At 38.6% G+C, this 26,456-nt stretch overlaps 3 protein-coding genes across 4 annotated transcripts in view; all 3 read left to right on the top strand.

The window, feature by feature from the left end:
- The first annotated feature begins 86 nt into the window (after positions 1–86).
- LOC132863681 (putative nuclease HARBI1) lies at positions 87–1,505 on the top strand. The gene is made up of 2 exons (XM_060896627.1): positions 87–129; positions 1,174–1,505. Exons 1-2 carry the CDS (start codon positions 120–122, stop codon positions 1,503–1,505), a joined length of 342 nt encoding a protein of 113 aa, XP_060752610.1. The 5' UTR covers positions 87–119.
- Positions 1,506–5,125: 3,620 nt separating this feature from the next.
- On the top strand, positions 5,126–13,243 carry ccdc169 (coiled-coil domain containing 169). The gene is given in 9 exon segments (XM_060896628.1): positions 5,126–5,199; positions 7,448–7,530; positions 7,738–7,769; positions 7,771–7,849; positions 10,030–10,070; positions 12,016–12,114; positions 12,198–12,251; positions 12,413–12,489; positions 13,153–13,243. Coding segments are annotated over 9 exon segments (630 nt in total).
- Positions 13,244–21,917: 8,674 nt separating this feature from the next.
- dclk1a (doublecortin-like kinase 1a) overlaps positions 21,918–26,456 on the top strand; it is a 55,923-nt gene continuing 51,384 nt past the window's right edge. For both annotated transcript variants that reach the window (XM_060896315.1, XM_060896317.1), the window contains exons 1-3: positions 21,918–22,050; positions 22,549–22,928; positions 24,383–24,729. In XM_060896315.1, coding sequence (XP_060752298.1) covers positions 22,571–22,928; positions 24,383–24,729 — 705 coding nt within the window. In that variant the 5' untranslated portion in view covers positions 21,918–22,050; positions 22,549–22,570. The remainder of the gene's footprint in view (positions 22,051–22,548; positions 22,929–24,382; positions 24,730–26,456) is intronic.

Genomic DNA, 26,456 nt, shown 5'->3' on the forward strand with positions numbered 1-26,456 from the left:
AACAAACACAAGACAACAGGTATAAATAGGGGAGGTAATTTGTGAAACATAAGTATCAGGGGCCTGTTTCAGAAAGCGGGGGGGTATTCCAGAAAGCAGGTTATGTGACATACCTGGGTATGTTTAAGGGTAAGTTCGTGGATAACCTCAACTTTCGGTCCCAAAAACGGAGGTAACTTTCTGGGTATGTATGTAACCATAGCAACTGACTCTCTGAAGATAACCTACTCGGGAGCAGGTTATGTTTCAGTGTAACTTCGTTCCAGAAGGTTGGTCAGCATGGCGTGCCTTTTGATGAGGATCCTGTGGACGTAGAAGCACAAATTATACGAGTTTTTTCGTCGGGAGAGGGTTATAATACCGCGTATTGATGTGTTTGCATACCCTAATGAATATTTGAAAGAGCGTTATCGTTTTTCAAAAGATTCGTTAGTTTATTTACTGTAACACGTCTTTTAAAACCGCATATCGCAAATGTGACAAACCGCGGTTCTGCGCTTAGCACAGAAAACATTCTGTGCATAGCACTTAGGTTTTTTGCGTCTGGCCATTTTTTGTACAGTGTGGGCGATTCAGAGCATGTGGGAAAGGCAACTGTGCTATGTCTGGCATTTAAACAGTTCTTACCCACATTTGTGCAGTTCCCTGGCCATAAACCTCTGCTTGTTATTAAAGACGAATTCCACAGAGTGGCAGGTTTGTCCTTTGTAGTAAAATCTATGATGCATATTTAATATTTATTCATATTATTTATATCTATACATGTATTCATTATGCACACACACTTCATACTTCCATAACTTTCTGTTTCAGGGTTTCCAAATGTAATTGGGTGCATTGATGGCACTCACATTCCTATTAAAGCTCCACCAATAAATGAGGGAGACTGTGTTAATAGGAAATCTATTCATAGTATCAATGTGCAGGTAACAACTTAATTTTTTCCCTTCTTAAAATCATTAAAGTCATTACTTTTTCCACTAACTAGGTAATATGTGAGGCAACCCAAATCATTACCAATGTCGAGGCAAAATGGCCAGGATCTGTGCATGATGCCAGAATTTTCTGCGAGTCATCATTATGCCAGACATTTCAGCAGGGTATGTTTTGCTTTATACAATTGTTTTTTTTCCCTTTTTACTATATTTGTGTTGTACACTTCAATCATTACAGGACAGTACAATGGTTACTTGCTGGGGGACAGAGGATACCCTTGTCTGCCCTATTTAATGACACCCTACCCTGAACCTGAGCCTGGACCACAGACACGGTTTAACCTGGCTCACAGCCGAACACGGGCCAAGGTGGAGATGACTATAGGGATCCTCAAATCTCGGTTTCAGTGTCTGCGTGGGCTCCGGGTTAGTCCAGAGAGGGCAGGCGACATTATAGTGGCTTCTGTTGTGCTTCACAATATTGCCACTATAAGAGGAGAGAGCCACCCTCCTTGTATTGAGGAAGATGGCCCAGAGGAACACCTACAGATTTTAGAGGCCAGAGACTGAAGACTTTTGAGAGACAGGATCTGTCAAAATTACTTTTATTAATTTTTTTGCACTGGTCTGCCAGGCAGTTTATTTCTTTATTTACCGAAAAACAATAAAAGTAAAATTCAATAAAATGTTTTTTTATATTGCTTTACACACACACACACACACACACACACACACACACACACTTTTAACATGCAACAGATTAATATTCAGCCAAGTTCTCACCTTAAGGCGATGCTCCAGTAATTCAATTTCAAGTGCTGCTTTTTTAATGAGGAGCCTTTTCTCTTCCATTTGAAGTTGTATAAGGTCCATCTCCATGTCACTTTTTTCTTATTTGTTTTTGAAGATGGACCTTATACAGCTCCTTTGCTGGCAACTAGGAAGGTGGAAAAAATGTAATGAATGAGATTGTTTGGTCAGACAATAAAATTCAAATATGGACACCTGGACACAAATTCTTAGCCTGCTTAGATTGTGTGCTGAGGTTGAAGGACCCTCATCTGTGGGCAAATCCCTAGGTATGTACTGTGAAAGGACAATGACAGTTTGTTACTCTAATACAAAAAGGAGCCATACATTATAATGGTATGCATCATACCTCTGTGGATCTACCAGCATTGTCCACTTCTGTCACAGCAGATGTGGTCTCTTCATCATCTTCATCCTACAGGAGAAATATTCAAGTATACATTATCTGGCAAAAAAAAAAAAAAAAATACCTAAAAGCAACTAAAGGTACCTGACAACCCTCCCCCTTTCTGGAGGGTCCAATAATACAATCCGTCCATCAGTATCTATAAGAACACACAACCCATTAAATTCTCAATATTATCAAAGAAAATAATACATGAAAAGAGTAACATGTCAGACTAAGATCACAGTAGCCTATACATCATATGCAGTTAAATAAAATAAGCCTACATAAAAATTAATCTTGTTCAAAAATCCTTTAAGTGACAGAGATAGTAATTTATTAGGACAAAAAATGAAAACAAATCATAGAGGTAAACTTACATTTCACCATTTTTTCACCATCACTTGGTGTGTGCGATGAACTGCCCCCTGGAATGCCAGCAACCACTGGTCGCCCTTTATTAAGGGACAGAGCCAGCTCCTCAGATGGGGTGAGGGGAGGTGGTGGTGGGCCCCCGCCAGTTAGATGGGCTTCAGTCTTCTTTCTATTAGCTACATGACAGAATGAATATACTAAATCCTGTTATATTAGTAGTTCAGTAATTGTGTAATCAAATATTACCTTTTTGCAGAATGTTTTTGTGTTTCATTTTGACTTGGCTTAAAGTTCTTGTGGCTCCAGAAGGATTACACCTTATTAAATAAGAAATATACATTATTATTTTAAACTAAAGAAATAAATGGCAGGAAAAGTAAATGCTTTCATAGTGATATAACATATTCAAAAGGATGTATAAGTCATACTTCATTATTTTGCATTATAATAAAACGGGAGCCAATACCAAATTTGTAATTTAATACACTCACGCATTTACTCTGTCCGTTATTTTTTGCCAAGCCAACTCTCTTGCTTTAGCTGATGCAGCTGTATTGCTTCTTTTTAATATTATTGGCTTAAACTCCTCATAAGCGTGCATTAAAACCTCCAACTCCGCCTCTGTGAAATACGCTGCTCTCTTTTTTCGCTTTGAGTTTCCATGGTGACTCATGAAATCGGTGATCCATTGAAAATGTCTTTATATATGCACCGTGCACACGCATAAACTCTGGGTAACCAGTTGGGGGTTGATTAAACTAACTCTTCTCAGGTGTTTTGGAACCAACATACTCATGGTATGCCTGTTTGGGGTAAATCAACCCAGAGGTTATGATTTATCAAATGGTAAGTTAACCAAGCTTTCTGGAATACCCCCCAGGTGTGCAGAGGCAGGAACAGGCTCTGGATGGGGTGGGGCAAACACATGAAAACAAAAACAAATGCGCATGGCACAAGACATAAACAAACCCTGCCGGCATGCTCCCTGGAGTTTTGGCAGGGAATTATCCATGCTGCCCATGACTGCTACAGCTTTGGAAAATTCACCTATCATTTTGACATGAAAACAACTGACATGTAAATTATTTGCATGTCCATTAAAAACCAGGAGAAACACAAATATGCTCAGTTCGTCAAAACCTCAAAAATATGTAATCTATTTTCCTGTTAGAAAAAGTTCAAAAGATAAAGTATGTATGTTATTAGAAAAATACTGAAGTTGTCTGCTTTTATTTGAAAGCTTTTTCTTGACAGATCGATATTTTAATATTGAACTATAGTGCTTTATTGCATACAGTTAGTGGTATATAATTTATACAGTTTGTCTGCATGCCAATTTTGCAATTAGCACATAAATAAGATTACTATTAAAAACAAATTCTATACAACATAATTAATGTTGATGAAAATAATAATAATGTTAAAAATAATTTGTATTTGGCTACAAACTCATGTATTTGTTTGACTCAGTATTATTTTAACGTAGAAATGTAAGTGAAATCTTTCAGTAAGTTTAACTAGAAACAGTATGTTTTTAATAGTAATCTTATTTATGTGCTAGTCACGTGACGTCATTTGTGGTAATTTTTTGTTTTGGGGCGGGCCTGCACATGACATCACGCAACGTCATTTTGTGGTCATTTTTTGTTTTGGGGGCGGGGCTGCACCTGACTCTCCCAACGTCATCCAAATACCCTTGAGGAAGTTCCCCTCGTTGTTCTGAGTGTTTAGATATGTCACATGTCAATGTTATGAAAAGTTTGATGATTTTGCATATTTTTGGGGGCGGGGCTACGGGACAACCGAAAGGCCAGTCGGTACCCCAATTTAAAACCTTTGTTAAAAAAAACTTAGCTAACAGTTTTACAGCCTGTTCACTGACAACACCTGCTCAGAACAAGTGGTCTAGGCCCCTGGTTCTCAAACTGGTGGCCCTGAGATGGTGCCAGGGGGCCCGGCTTAATGACATTTTATAAAATAACGAATTTATCGTAAATTCTGTGTAATTAAATCTCAGAAAAATAAGGCTACTACCCAACAGCATAATTTAATATGTTTGGTTTAATTTAAATATTAGGTTTTGGAATGTTTTATGTCATAAATTTTGTTTTCTTTTTTTTTTGGGGGGGGGGAGTAGGGGGCACCCCATTGTTGTGTTTGGGTGGAGGGTTGGAGATAATCACTCTTGCCTATCTTCAAAACTTGAGAGCCCTGCAACATAATTATTGTCAGTTGCAGTAACATATCTAATCAGTTTATCTGCCTTACATTCCACAGCTCTCTTGAAGAAAGATACTCTTTTCACACTTTTGCCTTTTGGCGCACTTGTATGATGCTCCTTAACGATTCAGCTTCGCGAGATAAGGAACTTTGGGGTATGTTGTGAAAAAGGGTTCAAAGTTCCTGCGCTCTTGACCGGAAATTCCTGAATGTGTGTTGTTATTTTATTTAAAACATTTACATATAATAAAATAATTTATAATTATTTACGTTTGTTTACAGAATTAACTGCAGCGAGGCCACACACCCAGAATGGTACAGTCCGTTTCCATAGTTACGGCTTAACGGTCAGCACGCGACTTTACAAATGTTGCCTTTAGTTTTTAAGTCTGATTTAATGATGGGAGACTCTGGGATAAGCAAATATGATCTAGCGTGATTGCAGGCTGAACTCGAACAGGAGAGAGAGCTCAAGTAAGAACTAGATTTGTAAAGTTCGTCGAGACAAACTTTGATGTTGGCTTTGACAGTGCAAGTATTCGCAAAGGCCGGTGTTTTTTGGAGGCGAGTGGACATAAGGGTTAGTATTACTTTTGGAGGCAAGTGGACAGAAAGATTGTGAAAGCTACTAGACCGCTAGGGTGGCAATACTTTTGGAGGGGACATGAGCATGTGACGTAATCCGAATACCCGTGAGGCAGTTCCCCTTATTGTGCTGAGTGTTTTGATATGTCACATGTCCATGTTGTGCAAATTTTTTATTTCGCTTATTTTGGGGGCGGGGCTACACGTGACGTCACGTGACGTGAACAAAATACACGTGAGGCAGTTCCCCTCATTGTGCCGAGTGTTTTGATATGTCACATGTCCATATTGTGCAAATTTTGGATTTTCACGTGACGTCACGAGACGTGACCAAAATACACGTGGGGCAGTTCCCCTCATTGTGCTGAGTGTTTTGATATGTCACATGTCTATGTTGTGCAAATTTTTGATTTCGCTTATTTTGGGGGCGGGGCTATACACGTGACGTCACGTGACGTGACCAAAATACACGTGAGGCACTTCCCCTCATTGGGCTGAGTGTTTTGATATATGACATGTCCATATTGTGCTCATTTTTGATTTCGCTTATCTTAGGGACGGGGCTACACGTGACGTCACGTGACGTGACCAAAAAACGCGTGAGGCAGTTCCCCTCATCGGGCTGAGTGTTTTGATATATGACATGTCCATGTTGTGCAAACTTTTTGATTTCGCTTATCTTGGGGGCGGGGCTACACGTGACGTCACGTGACGTGACCAAAAAACGCGTGAGGCAGTTCCCCTCATCGGGCTGAGTGTTTTGATATATGACATGTCCATGTTGTGCAAAATTTTTGATTTCGCTTATTTTGGGGGCGGGGCTACACGTGACGTCACGTGAATACCCGGTGGGGTGCCAAAACTTTTGGACAAAAGTGACTACTAAGTGTTTTGACATTTCATATAAAAACTGCAGTCATTATGGAATTCTACTTATTATTATACTGCATAGAACAGTATTTTGGGGGCGGGGCTACACGTGACGTCACGTGAATACCCGGTGGGGTGCCAATACTTTTGGACAAAAGTGTATTGACTGGGGTCCAATACTTGTGGAAAACCCCTTTGAGCTTCCGTAGCGGTAATTCCGGAATTCCGATCGCTTATAAAAGTCATAGCACACCTGTCCTCAACGAGCCGGTCGATTTGACACCTCATTCATGGGTCTAGGACAAAAGCTGCGGGACAAGTTACGCGCCGAAAAAGTGTCCGGAAGAATAATAATAAGTATGCAGAATAACAATAATGATGCTTTTCAAGCACCATTAATAACTAGATTTGTAAAGTTCGTCGCGACAAACTTTGATGTTGGCTTTGACGATGCAAGTATTTGCAACGGATGGTGCTTTTTGGAGGCAAGTGGACATAAGGGATAGTGTTGCTTTTGGAGGCAAGTGGACATAAGGGATAGTGTTGCTTTTGGAGGCAAGTGGACAGAAAGCTAGGTTGCCAAAACATTTGGAGGTAAGTGGAGACAAGCATGTGACATCATCCAAATACTCCTGAGGAAGTTCCCCACATTGGGCTGATTGTTTTGATATGTCACTTATCCATGTTGTGCTAATTTTTGATTTTCACGTGACGTCACGTGACGTCATCAGAATACATGTGAGGAAGTTCCCCTTATTGTTCTGAGTGGTTTGATATGTCACATGTCCATGTTGTAAAAAGTTTTTTGATTATGCATATTTTGGGGGCGGGGCTGCAGCACAACCGAAAGGCCAGTCGGTACACCAATTTAAATCTTTGTTCAGAGTATCACCCTAAAGGAGCTGGCTGAGTTTAGTGTAGATAGTTCAAAAGCTTGCCGAGTTATAAACCTTCAAAGTTTATAATGGGAGTCTATGGGAAAAAAGGCAATTTGAGACCCGGTACCGGAAGTACACGAATCTGGTGCATGTGGCTCGAAAGCTCTAGGCCGCATTAAATTTTATAAATTTTTGTCTAAGCTTAAATAGGAAAACAGAATGTTGGCTTCTACAAAGCCAACATAATAATATGCTTATAAAGGAAAACAGAATGTTGGCTTCCACAAAGCCAACATAATTATTATCCTGGTTTAGCTACTTACTCATAATATACATCTATTATGTATAGAATAGATATAACCATCTGTTACAATGCACATCCTTTTAAGAGAGATGCTGAAAGAATCTGTTTGTGACCTGAGAGGCACCTTGGCTGATTTAGAAGAGCGAGTGAACAGAGTGGACAGTGAAGGTGTGTAAACTGAATCAAATCATCTAACAGGCCTTATTAAACAGGTGATGTGTGGAGAAACGTGTTTATCCCTGTTGGCTCATTGGATTGGGTGAAGAACAGGGTAACTGTTCTGGTGATCTGAAATAAGAACAATTTTGCGAGTTTTTCTTAAAGGTTAAATGACTTGAGGACTTGGGTAAATTGTAAATCCTTCTTTGTGCACAGGGAATGAATGGAGAACCAGATATGAGACCCAGCTTGGAGCTTAACAGACAGCTGGAGAGACAAATTGGAGTTGTACAGGAGCGGCTGGAGAGCCTACGTGGAAATCCTATGGGTACAAAATGTTTTTTAAATCCAAAAAAAAAAAACTTTTATACAATACTTTAATTTTGCTATGTTTTCCAATTTATTTATTTATTTTTATTATGAATACAATATTTTGTAAGAACACAATAAGGCTTGAAATTGGGGAGAAAGCTCAGAGATTTTTTCATCATATATATTCTACATAAATTGTGTGTATTTTATGTAATCCCTGTCAAATCTAGCATATTTTTTATAGGCTTAAGGAAGGTTGTTAAATTTAAATTCTTGCACTGTCAGGCTGCCACAGTTTAACCTTTAACCCTCGGCTGTATAAAATAAGATAAATGTAAGTCCACTCTGGTTAAATTGGGTCTGCCAAATGCAAATAAAGTTACTGACTATTATCCATCTGTTGGCGGTTACAAATCTCTCTACATCATCCATCTGTAATATTGTTTAGTTTGCTGAAACTTGCAGAAAATATTCATGACACTGTATTCTTACAATCGCTAAGCCACTCTCTAAGCTAATTACCATTTTATATTTCTTAAAACAGTTCATACATTTTTTATTACAAACTGGATGTTGTAAAATAGAAGGCCTGTATTGTTTTGAGCAACCATTTTAATTTTTAGTTCTTTCCAGCTCCAAGTTTCAGCTAATAAGTTTGTCTGTGTGGGCAGTAGTTGGCTGAAGCTATTTATAGCTTATGTGAAGCGAGATGCTGAAATCAGGTGGCTCATGCCACTCGTTTTACACTTTTCCTTTTTGACTCTAACAAAGCACATCAGGGATCTCATTGTTGAAGGTATAGATAGGGAGAGGAAAACAAAAGAATTTGCTAAACATCAGTTGTACCATAAAGACCTGCTGGGAAGATGTATGGGGTGACCTCCAGTGTGACCACCCTGTCCTTCCAAAAATGACAAAAGGAAGAAAAATAAAAATAAATCTGATCATGCAGCCCTGCCAAGAGATCTACAGCAACATTAAAGGAGCTTAAGAAATGTACTCTAATGAGACCCAGGTACATTCTGAACATAATTCTTAAAGATTTAAAAAACAAGACAAATGTAGACAAAGCTCTGACACAATTTACTTTGGATTCATTTGAGTGCTTTACAAACATACAGTGTTCCCACGGGGGTATAGACCTTTTCTATCCACTGCAGATCATTGTCACTTTTTATTTGAAAGGCATGAAGAAAAACAAAAGTTTTTTCTATTAATAATTTTTTAGCTGAATACTTAGTGTATACAGAAAATATATAGACTATTTTGTTTGTGTTTGGGATTTGAATTTAAATGGATATTATTAATATCTTTTACCCACCAATCTACACTTAATCTCCCATAATAGTGTGAAGTGAAAAAAAAAAACAGTTTTTGTTTTTAGTTTTTTATTTAACAGAGCATTTATTTTTAGTTTAGTGCTGTTTTTTGCTACCAATCATGTTTAACTGTAGGGATGTTATTAGCTAGATGATGTGCAGTGACTGTTTTTCAGCAGATATAGTGCTTGCCGTTCAGTCCAAAGAGTTGCAGTGTAAATTGCGTCCTTTAAAGGCCCTAGTGTCTGCCTTTAAAAACTATGTCTGAACAATACAAATTGCATCAAATGCAATTTGATAATTAACGCAAACAGGATGCACCTGACCCAAATTTGGTTTGTTACAAATAAGAGGTCTGAATAAGAGATTTCAGGTTTTGATTCTTAATTCATTCATTCATTCATTTTCTACCGCTTATCCGAACTACCTCGGGTCACGGGGAGCCTGTGCCTATCTCAGGCATCATTGGGCATCAAGGCAGGATACACCCTGGACGGAGTGCCAACCCATCACAGGGCACACACACTCACACACTACAGACAATTTTCCAGAGATGCCAACCAACCTACCATGCATGTCTTTGGACCGGGGGAGGAAACCAGAGTACCCGGAAGAAACCCCCAAGGCACAGGGAGAACATGCAAACTCCACACACACAAGGCGGAGGCGGGAATCGAACCCCCAACCCTGGAGGTGTGAGGCGAACGTGCTAACCACTAAGCCACCGTGCCCCCCTGATTCTTAATTCATTTTTTTTTTTTAAATCTAAAAAACATTTCGCTTAATTAAGTGCAGATTGGCAGGTAAAATTCTATTCAAAATTCATATCAATTCAAAATCAAATGTGTAAGCGTGTAAAAATGATGTCTGTTTTCAGATCAACTGGCTTCAGTTCGTTCATATGATGACATGACAGTGGTGAGTTAAAATTTGAAATATTTCAATATTTCTGAACATCATCCTAGACTCTAGGACCTAGAGATTCACAAAATCAACCACTCTATTATATCCTTAATTTGGATCTGGTTGAACGTTAATTTTTTTTCTTCTTCTTTCTGACCTTTGTTATGTTCTGTCAATTAGAGCCTGACAATTATTGTACCGAGACCACAAAAAAGTGTATTATTTAGTGTACATCAGTCAGTTAACCTGGGAATAGAGAATGTCTTAGAAGATTTCATAATTGCACCACATTAATAGTGTGTGAATTGATTACATTCATTTGCATAATTTAAACAAATAATTGGAAATAATTAAATTAGTATAAGTAATTAAATCACAATTTCTTGAGTAATTTAAATATGTGTAATATGTTCCTGTAAATCTGATCAACCAAATATTCACTTTTATCAGTGTAGGCAAAATCTCATATTAATTAAAAATAGGTCATATTTAAATCTGCACATCTGAACATCTGGAAGAAGATTGCTGAAGAACCAAGATATTTTTAAATATACTCTGAGAGTTTGAACTTTAATATGTTTACAAGCTGATGTGTGCAGTATGTCAAGATTGTCTTTGGTTGAGTAGGTGTAGCTGATTAAGATCTGAATGGTGTTAACTTTCTGTTAATTTAGCATTAACATTAACTGTCAAGAAAGCACTTTAAGGTGAACTTAAACAGGCAACTGTTTGAAAGCTCAGGTATAAAACTATAAACTAAATGATTTATAAGGCTGATCAAGAATCCATATTCATTGTACTGAATAAACTTCATTATGTAAATAATTCATTATGTAAAGCTGTTCATTCAATAATTTTGCTTTCTGTCCAAGCTAATTCTGTTTAAGGAATGTCCAGTCTTATCAAACATGGCTGTTGTGGGTGAAAATTTTGAACCAAGCAGATGACACAAATGAGCTTGTTGAAAGCCAAGAACAGTTGATTAATCAGGTGGAATCATGTGAGGCTCATGCTTGATTAGGGATTAGTTAAGACACAGCAGGAGAGAAACGATCATTGTCCACTCAGACTATTTGACTACCATTTAACTGACCAGTAAAAACCTCCAAATTCATTGCCTATTTGATGACCATCACTAAGTATTCTAGAAAACAGCGGATTCTTGGGCATGGGCCTTCTATTCCCTTATGTGAAAGCAGTTATTTGAATGGTGTTATAGGATCCAATGCATTGGCTAATCAGCAAAAACATTTTGTTAGTGAATACTAGATGGGTCAAGTCACCATATATAATAAAGGTGTATGTGATGGCAAAAGCATGTTGTCACAGCAATATGAATGATGTCATACTGTGGGCTCAACATTAAGCGACAAGGCAGAGGCCCATTTACAGTTTCACGAGGCCGTGGCTGTTGCACAAAGTGTGGCTGTTGTTAGAACACTGTTCCAGTTAGTCCTAAGGTGTCTAGATTCCACATGAATCAGAGGTGACTTGGTGAAAACTTGGTTTACTCTTCTAGACATATATCCTGCAGTGCTTTGTAAATTTGCTATCATACCGTATCATTCAGATGAGAATGGGTTCCTTTCAGTTTGGTTTGTCTAAAACTTTCTTCATGATGTACTGTAATCTCCTTGCCATTGTTGCCTCCGCATCTGTTGCTAGTGGTGGCTCAAGCGGTTAAGGCTCTGGGTTGTTGATCGGAGGATCAGGGTTCGCAAGGCTCCGGGGGGTGCTGTATCATAGCTTACCCTGTGCTCTGACCCCAACTTTCAAAGTCTATGTAAAGAAAGAATTTCACTGTGCAGTAAAGTATATGGGACAAATAATAGCTTCTATTCTAAAAGAACAAAGAACTGATTCTTGATGCCACTGGCAGTGATTCAGTGTTTATATAACCACAGTTATATACATAACTAGCATTCATGTTTAATTTGCCTTATACCTCTGCTTTCCTCAGGACACTTTGAAACACCAACTTAAACTTCTGAGCACCAAAAAGAGTAGCTTCCAAAGTCAACTTCTGGAATCCCACCTGAGAATTGAACAAGAAGGAAAGGTACTTTCTTATTCTCTCCAGTAATAACTTCAGGGTGCTTGTGGACATTAACGTATGGTGTCTTTTGTTTCCATTTTTAAAAGGCATACCAAAAGGCCTATGATGAGAGGCGAGCTTATCTTTCAGAGATTGCAAAGGTGAACTTCTGTTATGAGATCTGTTATATCCATAAAATAACTGCCATTTTATTATAGATTTTAGTATGAATTATCAAAATTATCAATTTTCTAAGCTACATGGTACTGATGTGAGATAGATTTTAAAATGACATACGTTTTTGTTACTTTTGTCTCATCAGGTCTCCTCTGCTTTTGATTGGTCAAGAAAGCAGCAGTTGTCTCAGTCCCAAAAAACTGTCCATAGTCCAGCAAAAGGGTAAAGTTTTACAGATGCGTCTTTGCATTAAACTTTAAACATGCATAATAATGTAACAGTTTTAAAACCTAGGTTCAATCCATAAGAGATGCATCTTTGTTTAGTATCTGATGCAAAGTCAATAATGATAAAATTATACAGTAATGCTCCAACAGAATGAAATGATATTTCTAATTCATGGAAAGATCTTTAAAGGTTTTAGTGAGATTAAGTGTTTGTGCAGCATGAAGTAAGTTTGTGTTTTATCTTTATTTTTCACCACTTAAGCACTTGTAAAATGTTAAAAGGTACAGAGGCAATTCCTACCGGTCCGTTAACACTTCATAGATCACACAGATCTAAATGCAGATGTCACTTCAGATAGTATTCATCCTGAAACACAGTTAGCTGACAAGTATTTGTTACTGACGACTACCCAAAATGAACATTTTTCCAAAATCACACTAAACTTGCCATCTTGAGCCAAAATCAAGGAAAACTGGGCCTCAGCATTTTTATATAGATATGGAAGGATGTTAATTTCTAAATTGTATCATACACCTGTTTGAAGTCATCAGCACTTTGTTTTTGATTTTTTTCTGTCACCAAATTGTATATGTATATGTATAGCCTTATCAACCACAGACAAACCCTAACCCTAGCAATTTTGTCATATTTTCATAGTGCTCCAGTGACGTTGAGGCATGACTTAAAGGGAAAGAAAAGTGTAGCCAGTACAGTCACGCAGACTCGACTGCCGAGATTAAAGCGCTGACCAGAGATGTTCTGCACAAACACAAAAAAAATCACTCACTCTCTCACTCATTTTCTACCGCTTATCCGAACTACCTCGGGTCACGGGGAGCCTGTGCCTATCTCAGGCGTCATCGGGCATCAAGGCAGGATACACCCTGGACGGAGTGCCAACCCATCGCAGGGCACACACACATACACTTTCATTCACTCACTCACACACTACGGACAATTTTCCAGAGATGCCAATCAACCTACCATGCATGTCTTTGGGCCGGGGGAGGAAACCGGAGTACCCGGAGGAAACCCCCGAGGCACGGGGAGAACATGCAAACTCCACACACACAAGGTGGAGGCGGGAATCGAACCCCGACCCTGGAGGTGTGAGGAGAACATGCTAACCACTAAGCCACCGTGCCCCCCCTACAAAAAAATCATGAAGGAAATATAGATTTTTTCTTTTTTCCTGATAAGACTCTGATTTATGATCAATATCCACATATAATATAACCATACAGGTGCTGGTCATATAATTAGAATATCATCAAAAAGTTAATAAATTAGTTTATTTCACTAATTCCATTCAAAAAGTGAAACTTGTATATTATATTCATTCATTACACACAGACTGATATATTTCAAATGTTTATTTCTTTTAATTTTCTCTTAAATTTATAATCATAAAAATGAAAAGAAATAAACATTTGAAATATATCAGTTTGTGTGTAATGAATGAATACAAGTTTCACTTTTTGAATGGAATTTTGATGATATTCGAATTATATGACCAGCACCTGTATATTTTTCCCATTAACAACAAAAAATACTGTACAATGTTTCTGATAGTAATAAACTTGAGCAGAGTTTCACATGTGAAAAAAAAATCTGAAATTAAAAAGCATTTATTTTTTTAGTGTCATTGATACATCAACAGTGGAAAACCAAAAGGAAGTTTGTAGGATAGTTTACAATGTTTCTGCTATGGCTTCATACACAGTTTATTATAGTAGCTGGCCAAATTTCAGCTATTTGTTTCGTATTATTATTTAGGATCCACACACAAATTAAAACACATAACAATGAATGACTTTAGGTGAAGTAGATGATTTACTGTGTTACTAATAACCGTAGATATCACAAAAGTAGAATTATTTTTATGCTATTTGCAATTATGTTCGTCTTGTAGCTAGACATTTCCAGCATGTTGTTAATTATTGCTCTTATTACAAGGACAATATTATTATTATACAATATTATCACATGGACCGTGCCTAATCGCCTGGTTCCTTCTCCAAGCACAATAGTCCACAAAAATTCCATTGTTTGCTGCTTCAGGTCAACTTGTAGGTGTTGTGTGTGTCAGTGTTTCCAATTCTATATAAACTGCCAAATAATGCAACACACCTACACTTATATACATACAAATATTTACTCAATTATCTAATTTGTCAACTCCACCTTTATAATAATATTTATATCATAAATGTTTCAGAGGTTTTGATGCAATCTCTAAAAACACATTATGTATGTATTACACCATCAGTGTATTTATATTCATGTTACACAATTTATACAATTACAGTTAATATAAAATTGACAACATACATGTTTGTACATTTAATCTGAATTTATGTTTGCTATAAATCTGTTCATACCGAATGTTTTATACCAATTCTTAAAGTAAAAAAAATAAAAAAATCAAGAAAAATCTCACATTTGAATATTTTGTGAAAATCTTTTTTGGTTCAACAAATCTCTTAGAGCCACAGACTCACAGACCAGCAAACAGGGTTTAAAAGTGATCATCATATAGATGATTTTCATGACATACGATCATACAACTATAAATCATTTATGACAAAGTAAACTGCTTGTATGCAGCCTTATATCTAATAAAACATGCTGTATGCAAATGAGGTCATCAAGGTAAACTTAGTGCTGCGGAATATGAGGGTTTTATGTGGCATATCAAAGGGCTTCCAACTCACAGCCGTTAACCCATACAAGTCGGCGAAGCCAAAGTAAATGACGTGGAAAGGAAAGACTATTACAACTTTGGTGAACCAATTCACCACTTACTGAAGTGTCTCAATCAGGGTGCCTATACACCAAACCAGCCCCACCAATTACAGAACAACATAGTGGCTAGGAAGACCATCCCTCACCCTAACAACCAGGTACTCTGTCTAACCACAGCTGATGTGAGGAGAACTCTAAGTAGATTTAACCAATGGAAGTCTGCTGGACCAGACAACATTCCTGGAAGAGTGCTCAGGGAATGCACAGAACAGCTAGTGGATGTCTCCATTGATATCTTTAACATTTCCCTGTGTAGCGCTGTTGTTCCTATGTGCCTCAAGACAACCACCATCATCCCCATGCTATAGAAGTCTACAGTGTTCTGCCTCAATGACTACTCTCCTGTCGCACTCACACCTATCGTGATAAAGTGCTTCAAGAGGCTTGTCATGAGGCACATCAAGACTCAGCTACCACCTTCACTGGACAATGCTTTGCCACTATCCTTCATCTGGCCCTCACCCACCTAGTCTTAGTTCACAACATAGTCTTCAGTTCAGCATTCAACACAATCAACCGTCAACACATGATTGAGTTGGGCCTGCTGGGCCTGAACACCTTCCTCAGTAACTGGATCCCGATCCAACTGGACCTCAGTCAATCTGGATCGTGAACAGCATCTCCAGCACCACCACACTGAGCACTGGGGCCCCTCAGGGCTGTGTGCTCAGTTCACTGCTGTTCACTCTGCTGACACAGGACTGTTTAGCAATGCACAGCTCGAACCACATCGTCAAGTTAGCTGATGGCATTTAGGAACTCACAACTAGACTGTTTTATGTAAATTTATGTCGTTTTATGTAGCATCATGATCCTGGAAAAGCGTTGTTTCATTTCACTGTGTACTGCGTCAGCTATATATGGTTAAAATGACAATAAATGCTTCGTGACTTGACTCTTGACTTGGTAGGGACCAAGCCCCCACGTAATTACATATATCCACTCTCCATGGCTGAGCACAAAGCTATGATAGTGTACACTGTAGATACACTTCAGAACAGCCCAAATATACACAAAACTCCAATAACACACCACATATCATAAACATAAAATATTTTTGTGTTTATAAAAGTGGAAATGCCACATAAAAGTGGACTTCCTGTCATGCACATATCCCACACACCCCATTAGGTTGATGAGAGACACAATAGTATGAACTGGCCAACTAAGAATGGCTGTCCACTAAAGATATCAGAAACACCCTGCTGCTTGGCAGCTGGTCTCACTGACAAACTCCAGTACTATGAACACCCTGCAGCCTTCGTACATGTTCACCACACCCACTCACACGGTCATGTTCACCAGATTATCTATTATACTCACCTGAACTCAATAACCACTCATACACCATATAAGCACACAGAACACTCCATACCAAGTAAATTCTAAGTGTATACCAAACGTGCCATTGTGACTGTGACTTGCTGTTCAGCCAAATCTCTGCCTGTTGTTAACCTTATTTTCACTTTGTTTTCTGATTGTCTGCCTGTATTTTTCTAAATATCACCACAACGGTCTCTGGGACCTGTTTGCAGCAGATAAACTGCAACACTAAAGCTGCTTAATGACAATTTAAATGAACATAATCAAAAAAATGAAATGAGAAACCTTTTATATACAATATATGACTATGAGTTTAAAATATCACCGCTATGGAGCATTGAGAAGAAGAACTTCAAAAACATAATTCAATTTGCTATTACTAAGGTTTGCTAAAATATTACTGTGGTAACCGACACATTTTTTAGATTAAGTAAATTAGGGCTGAGAATTATTTTCTCCACTTTGGTAACAGTTAAATGTTACAGTCTGCTAGCAAAGTCCTTCCTGCAAAAAAGAATGTGCCATAGATCATAATGTCTTCAAAAAAGTTTGATTTATTCTGGAAGTTTAAGTTTTGTAACTTTTAGTATGAGAATCCACATTTTTATTTCCTGCATTATTAATCAACAATTTCAGTCACTAATCATAGAATGATTCAGTAGAATGACTTTGCACAGCAGGAAGTTTACACAGCATGCATCAATGCACCATCAGAGGACGGACAGTCTCTCTCTCTCTCTCTCTCCCACCCTCTCTGTCTGTCTGTCTGTCTGTCTGTCTCTGTCTCTCTGTCTCTCTCTCTCGCCAAATAAAAATGTCTACACTCTAATATTCCATTGGCCTGCTCTTTGATTGCAGCATGCATTTGCATTTGGCTTTGTATGTGTTTATATATCTGCAGCCTGGGTTCAATTCCTTGTCACAGAAATTTGTGCCATGCCATATAAATTATGGACCAGATGATCTGCAGTGGTGAGCTGAAATATCACCACATATGTCATCTTTATATGGTATGTCATTTCTGACACATATATATAAAATATAAAAGTTTTAGGCAGGTGTGAAGAAATGCTAGAAATGCTAATGCTTTCAAAAATATATATCTATTAATTGTTGTTCATGTCAAGAAGCTTTTATTGTCAATTCAACCATATATAACTGACGCAGTACACAGTGAAATTAAATGTTTCTCCAGGACCATCGTACTACAAAAAAACCATAGATATCTACACCTAGATGTCGCCTTGGGTATGGAACGTATGCATCAATAGAGCCGCCATCTTGGAACAGGGGACCCCCTCCTCTTTAATGAATCGGTGTCAATGTACAGTAGGCAAAGGTCTAAATAAATGAAATTAATAAAAAAAAAATTAAAGGAATAAATTAAAGGAAATAAAATCACCATAAATCATCATGAATGCAATTTTCTAGGTTTTTTTTTTGGTTCGTTCCAACGGTCAGACGTATATATATCATTGAGTCCAGAGAAAATTTAAGGTTTTGATATTAAGATTTTCTACTTTTTCAAAATATAATGCATAGTGCTAGTAGAGCTAAGTTTATTAGTTACATTCTTCCACTTGAGTAAACTTCAAATGAACAATCGCTACTTACCTTAGCCTACTGCATGCAACACTGCTACAATGGTGTGACAGATTCAGATTATTTTATTTAATGCCATGTCAGCAATCAAAGCTATTTTCATAGCAAAAATTCAATCACAAAAACACAAATATCATATAATATACAATAAAAAAATCTCATGTCCTTAAATATGTCCTTAAGTGAGGTAATTTCATAAAAGAGCATTCTGCTTGTGTTAATTCCAGGACAATCTAATAAAATATGTTTGACAGATAAGGGAATCTTGCAAAACAAATAAAGTTGGGTCTTTTCACCTTTAAGCAAAAAAAAGCATGGGTCACTTTTTAATTTCCTTTCCTAACTGTCAAAAACTAATGGGTAACTAGCATGGATTAGCTGCGGTCGTTAACCAAGAACTGAAACAAACCAACTTAACCAGAAATATAATTCCATAACATTCAATATCATAAAACACATTCTCACTTGTGAAATGTAATCCCTTGCTGTCTGGTTTTTAGATTTCATTCGTTTGAACATCCAAACACAGCACAAAAGTCAGGCATCGTCCATAAATTCGAAGTACAAGACCCCTGTTCCAAGATGGCGGTGGTTTTGACTCATTTTTAGAACCCCAAGGTGACATCTTGGTGTAGATATCTATGATAAAAAACACATAAAGCTACATAAAACAACAGAGCTGGAGCACGTTAAGTCCTAGCCAAATAAAGTGCAACGTGTACAACCAACAGTGTGAGATAAAAAGACAGTGCAAACAATATAAAACACTACAAGACAAAATACACAAAGTACACAAAATAGCACTGAACAGTGTGCATACTGTATATTATAATATTCAGAATGGCTGCTGCGTGCTACTGCCGCACCTCCGTCTTGGTGATAATAATCATCAATTTCTTATGTACAGTTTGAACACAATAATTAACTTAAGCTAAACTTTACTTCTAAGATGAGATTGTGGAAGCCAGTTTCAAGTCACAGGTCATACACCATGGCAAGACTGAAGACACAGCAACAAGAAACAAGATAGTTATACTGCATAAGCAAGGTCTCTCCCAGGCATTTCAAAGTAGAGTAGGTTAGATTTAGACAAAGATGAAGTACACATCATGCTTTTTTAATTTCAAAATCGGAAGTAGTCCAGCAATTCCACCAGCAAAGAACTGGTAGAAACCAGTGGGACCCAAGTACACCAATCTACTGTCCAGAGAAATGTTTAGAAGTGATGGCCAGAGGTGGTCTTTATGGAAGAATTGAGGCCAAAAAGCCATACTTCCAACATGAAAACAAAGCTAAGTGACTTCGGAAAGAAATGGAAGCAGGTGCTCTGGACAAATAAGTCAAAATTAAATTTGAAATATATTGCTGTAGCAGGAGGTAGGTTGTTTGCCTAAGGTCTGGAGTCAGTGAATGTCAAATAGAATTGGAGATTTGGTCAGGATTAATGGATAATGGATAATGTCAATTATGCAATACCATTACAGTAGTTTGTACCACTGTTTGTAGTTCTCCAAGATGTTTGGAACAACGTACCTGCCATGGTCCTTCAAAACTCAAATGTAGTCCAGAAGTCAAGAAAGACTGATGCTGTTTTGCAGGCAAAGGGTGCTTTCACCCCTTCATGGCAAGCATCTTTATTACTTAACACCCTTTTGGCGTTATAACCTGCTGCAAATTAGATGAATGCATAACCTGCTGCAGTGTTATGATCTGGTGTTGCTTCAGTTGGTCTTGGTTTAGCACCATTACGTGCCCATTAGTCATCCGACTACCTGAATATACTGAATGACCAGGCTTTTCCATCAGTGGATTTTTTCTTCCTTGATGACACAGGCATATTCCAAGATAACTGTCTATATCTCACAGAACAAGCTCTAAGATCCCAACCAGTCTGGCTTTAAAACAGCTCATTCGACAGAGACAGCCTTTTGGATGACTCTGAGAAACTACATGCTGCTAGATCAGCCAAGCTGTCATCCGCCCTCATCCTCCTCGACCTTTCAGCAGCATTTGATACGGTCAACCACAAGATTCTCTTGTCCACCCTCAGAAGACTTGGGATTTGCGGCTCAGCGTGGGAATCGTCTGCCTACCTGTAAGGATGCTCATATCAGGTAATATGGAGGGAAGTGACATCTGCTCCAAGCAGACTCTCCACTGGTGTCCCACAGGGCTCAGTACTTGGTCCTCCTCTCTTCTCTCTGTATACACACTCTCTTGGTGAAGTTAATTCCTCAAACAGGTTCTCTTACCACTGCTCTGCTGATGATAAACAACTTATCTTCTCTTTCCCACCCTCAGATACCACAGCTTCTGATCGGATCTCAGCATGTCTGGCATAAATATCATCATGGACGATGGCTCATCAGTTAAAGCTCAATCCTAGCAAAACTAAACTGCTGATCATCCCCAGGTCATGATCTTGCAATATGCCAGCATAACAATCTGATCTCCCCCTCAGTCACAGCTCGCAACCTTGGGGCAACCATGGACTATCAACTGTCCCTTGCCTCGCATGTTGCTAATGGGACATGCTCATGTCGGTTCCTTCTCAACATTAGAAGGATTCGGCCACTTTTGTCCACACAGGCTGCTCAGGTACTTGTTCAGTTTCTTGTCATCGCAAGACTGGAGTACTGCAACTCACTTCTGGCAGGTCTACCTTGAACGCAATTCGTCCTTTGCAAATGATCCAAATTGCAGCTGCATGACTTGTTTTCAACCTGCCTAAGTTCTCACATACCACCACGCTACAGCACTCCCTCCACTGGTTCTTTTAGCTGCATGCATCAGATTCAAAACACTGCACCTCACACCCTCAGAGCTACCAGTACTGCTCGACTGGTCCCACCACCTCTCAGGGAAAGAGGTTAGTCGACTACAAGACTCTTTTCTGTTCTGACACCGAGATGGTGGAATGAACGTCCCCTAGGGGTCCGGACAGCTCAGTCACTGGCTATTTTCAAATGACTTTCTTACATGATTTTGTATGTGTGCATTTAGAAAAAATAAAATAAAAAATACAAAATTTAAAAAAATCTTTGAACAGTGTTTTAGACTCATGGTATCTTTAGTATGTAACCTAGTAAACCAGAGTTAATGCATCTAATGACTTAAGCACTCTTGTACGTCTCTCTGGATAAAGGCGTCTGCCAAATGCTGTAAATGTAAATGTAACCCCGATGAGAGTCTTTATTATGTGATGGAGAAGACTTTTCGCAGTGGTCCGACATTCCCATTATCAACACAAGATCCTGGCAGATCTAATGAAATGGTGGACAGAAGTAAATCAAAAAGGCAGTGAAATCTACTATTAATGTAATTAATATTAGATTATAAAATATGAGAGTTCTTTTTATTTTATTATTACATCAGAACATAAATTGGATGTAGTCTCTTGTTACTGATGTCCTGATGTAGACTGATGTGTTCTATTCTGTAGCAGGCAGAGCATCACATGATCCCAATTTGAATGATATGGAAAAATACCAAAGCGAACATACTGATATTTGAGTTTACCTGAAGTGAATGTAGTATTCATTTTGTTCATTTGATCACGTCTCCTGTTGTGATAGAGGCGGTGGGGAGGAGGAGGAGGGGTGGCGGCACGCTGCGGTGAGGAACTGCACGTCACGAAGGGGGGGTGGTGTGGGGGGGTAGCGAGAAAGAGAGAGACAGCTGGTGAGCGAGACCAGCCTCCTCCTCGTACACTGGACCACACGCTCTCAGGACAACAAAGCCATCGGTACCAACAGAACACGACTCACATCTGCGACCTGAATTTCGTCTGAGGAAACTTGCGTATTTACTGCCCCGTGTATTTCAGTAAGTAAACATGCTTTTATCATTTAAACTAAAAACACTACCAAAATAATATCCTCTAGGACAAGCTGCTCTGTGTCCGTTAGTCTCTCTGGGTCTCAGTTTAAACCCTGATAGCTTTTACCTGCCTACTGTTACACTGTGTGTGTGTTCGTGTGAGAGAGCATGTAGGCTACAGCTAACCTGCTCTCCGAACTCTGATCATTCACACAGACAAAGTGATCAGTTCTGTGACCAAAGCGCTGCTTCTGTAGGAGATACAATCACATTTCACCAGTTGTCTTATATTGACATTTTATTAAAAGGTGTAGCGCAACTGAACGTTATATTAAGGACAATTACAGGATTTAAAGGTTTAAAGAGGTTTAAAGCCATAAGCCGACCGACTGTAGCCTCGAAAAATGGTGTGAAAAAGTTATTTTCCGCCTCAAGCGCGAGTGACTTCGGTTACTGTTAAGCACTCGGTCATTCTGGTCTCCTCGTGTCTCCTATATACTGTAGGTGTCAGCTCTCGCCGGCAGAAATGGACGAGCACTTCGACGCACGAGATAAAGTAGAGAGGAAGGACCGGTGCGGCTCGCGAGCTAACGGCGTCCCGAGCCCCGCCCACAGCGCGCACTGCAGCCTGTATCGCACGCGCACTCTCAAGGCGCTCAGCTCGGAGAAGCGAGCCAAAAAGGTTCGCTTCTACCGTAACGGAGACCGTTACTTCCCCGGCCTGGTGTGCGCCGTTTCCTCCGAGCGCTTCCGCACACTGGACGCCCTTCTAGCCGAGCTGACGCGCGCACTCACCGACAACGTGCACCTGCCCCAGGGCGTGCGCGTCATCTACGTCATCGACGGCTCGAGGAAGATCAGCAGCGTCGATCAGCTGCTGGAAGGTAAGGAGGAGAGAAACAGGGCTGACTGTAAATAATGCTCAAAATAACGCACGCATTATAACGTCACCTTTAGAAATTCATTATTTTTTCTGTTAATCAGGTACCAAATTGAATATAAACAGGTAAACAGACATAGTAGTTGTTGTTTATTTAATTTGTCACCTATTTGTGTTATGTATGGAGTTATTGTTTATAACTAGTGGTCAGAAATGGTACTACAACAAGTGCTAGAAGAAGCCCATGCTTACTGTATGAACATTCACGGAGGAGGAAGAGCAGCAGTCCACAGGAGCTTTTAAGCATAAGTTATAGTAAATTACATCTCATATTCAATTCAATTCAATTTATTTGTATAGCGTTTTTAACAATTTCTCACTGTCTCAAAGCAGCTTTACAGAAGTATGGAAACAGAAGAGAGAGAGAAAAAAGAAATATATAGTAATAATAAGAATAAAATAAATAAATGAATATATACAATTAAAGTTTAAATTAATTAAATTAAAAATAATTAAAAATATAAAATACTATATCTATACCTATCCCTAATGAGCAAGTCGGATATGACGGCAGCAAGGAAAAACTCCCTGAGGGGACATGAGGAAGAAACCTTGAGAGGAACCAGATTCAGAAAGGAACCTCATCCTCATTTGGGTGACACTCTACAGTAAATAGTTCAGCACAGAACGTATCAGCACTGATTGCTAATAAAGTCCAGGCCATACAGCTGACTGACACAACATTGGTTCAAAAGAAGGCATGACAGTCTCTAGGTGGCTTCATTCACAACAATCCCATGAGACACTGGCTGACCATGCAGATCATTATAATATCCTCCAAGTGTAACTGTGTCTCCATTTTCCAATACCATTATTATTTTAGCTAGTTTCATATTTTTCAGATACAGTTGGTACGTGAAACCTGGCCACCCTGGTTAATAATATTAGATCTGGTTTAGGTCAGATCACCTGATTTCAACCCAATTAAACACTTATGGGTGAGTTTAGATCCACATGTTCTTGACCATAACCATTAAACAACAAATGAGGAAATCTATTTAAAGATTAGTGTTCATCTCTATTGTTTTAAAATCAGTAGCACAGTACACTGAAGTGGTAATATTACTGTACGATTTGGTGGGTCATAGTTTCTCAACACTTTATTGGGACAATTTGGATTTTTCTATAATTTGTTATACTGAACAATTAAATTACTAATCTGAAGATTTCACATTGTAAACTGCTAGACTAAGATCACTGACACTGGTTTTTGACCCTTTCAACACATTTCCACCTAATTCTAACAGTAGTGAAATGCCTAAAACAAATCAATATATGTAACTTGATATATTTAATCACATCAGTTAGTTCAGATATTGCAAGCCTTATTTTAAACTTATATAACTGCCACCTTCATTGTCACCTGAAATTACAGACTGGTATTTTTTATTCTTTCAGGAGAGAGTTATGTATGTGGCTCCACTGAAGCTTTCAAGAAGCTTGATTACATGAAGAACATCAACCCCAACTGGTCTATGAACGTGAAAGCTTCAGCATCCACTAGATGCCTGCCCACCCTCTCCAGCTCTAAACCGGGGCCCCATGAATTTAAAGAGATCAAGGACTTCATCAGGCCTAAGCTGGTCACTATTGTACGCAGTGGTGTAAAGCCACGCAAAGCTGTTCGGATTCTGCTTAACAAGAAGACAGCCCATTCTTTTGAGCATGTCCTTTCTGATATCACGGAAGCCATCAAGCTTGATTCTGGCATTGTCAAGAGGATTTACACTGTCGAAGGAAAGCAGGTATGACAAGTTCCTCCATTCTGTAATTGCCTTGCGTTTAACAAAACATGTCTCTCTCTCTGATAGCCTGGATATTCTTCCCAACAGTGTGCAAGAATTGTTATCTAAAGTGGCAGGGCAATGTTTATTTAAATTTAATCAAAGATAAGAAGATCAATGTGTTCTACATAATTACATCAGTGGATATTTATTTACTCATCAGTTATCACTAAATAGACAATGATTGTGTCTGGCTAACTAAGTCAATACAATAATTCAAGCATTAACCAGTATTAACCAGCCACATCTGCAGCTGTTTAGCTTTTCATGTCCTACATAATAAAATTACCTTCTCTTATATATAGAGGCAGATTATAATTAATCCTAGACCAAAAGTATTTAAATTGCTATATCATTTAATTCAGTACAGGAGTAATGTCCCTGATATATATCAAAATATGTAGAACACGGATGTCTGATTTCTAGAGGTCTAGGGTGATACAGCTTTGCAGAATTTAGTAAACATTTAACACATCTTACTTAATAGGTTTAATAGTATTAAAGCAGGAAGCATGCTGACGCATGACTCCAGTGTTTCCATTTTGATCCATTGAGTTCAGGTTACTGTGTGTGGAGTTTTGCTTGTTCTCCCTGTGTATGGGTGGGTTTCCTTTGTGTTCTCTCTCTTTTTCCTCCCATCTTCTACAACATGCTAGTAGGTGGATTGGCTCTACTAAATTACCCCTAGGTGTGAATATGTGTGTGTGTGTGTGTGTGTGTGTGTGTGTGTGTGTGTGTGTGTGTGTGTGTGTGTGTGTGTGCGTGCTTGGTGCCCTGCAATGGACATCTCATCCAGCATGTGTTCTCTCTTCTGGATCTACTGCAGCACTGAGAAGGACAGATCATTAACTGAAGATGAATAAAAACATATTAAAAGCCCAGCCAAGTGGGTGAAACATGGTAGAAAATGCCTGCCATTAACCTCCATGCCTCTCTAGAATGTGACATGAATGGAAATTTCTGCTTATGCCCACACAACCTTCAAATCCGCCAGCCACTCAATCCAAACAGGCAGAAATAGCTCCATATTTGTGCTCCTTTAAATTCCACCCACCCCTCTCTACCTTCACACATCTGTGAACCCACACACACACTGACTCATTTTCACACTCACATAGTCTTTGTTTTTTTTTCTCTGACAGTCTGTCACTGTCTCTTTACTCTCTGCTTTCTTTCCCTCACTCTCAGCATGTATATCTGTTCAGACAGGTAAATGTGTGAGGGAGCTCATACCATCTGGCTGGATTTCATCAAACCAATTAGTTTGTACACAGATGTGATTTGTCTTTGGTGTCTTTCCACTAATTGATGCTCTGACAAAATCTGTGAAACTGTTCAGTTTTTCAGTCTGAGAGGAAAAACATTACTTAAAAACACTTGACTTGCAGGATATACACAAGCAATCTTGGACAATTACTAAAACTAGTGGACGTTACTATTATCCAACATTTAAAGCAGTGGTATGGACTGGGCAAACATGAAAAATTTACATAATATCTGTCCTTTTTTTTAGAAGTATTTATAGATGTGTTTTGTTCTTTATCTTTGTACTTTGAGATGTAGTGCTATTAACGGCGATATGTCTTAAAACATAATCAGAACGAGGCTTAAAACATAATCAGCTGCATTTGAAGTGAATAAAACTTTTTTCGAAATCTGAAATTTTTTCTTGAACACATTCATTAACA

This window comes from Tachysurus vachellii, chromosome 20 (assembly GCF_030014155.1).
Source record: "Tachysurus vachellii isolate PV-2020 chromosome 20, HZAU_Pvac_v1, whole genome shotgun sequence".
Lineage (NCBI taxonomy): Eukaryota > Metazoa > Chordata > Actinopteri > Siluriformes > Bagridae > Tachysurus > Tachysurus vachellii.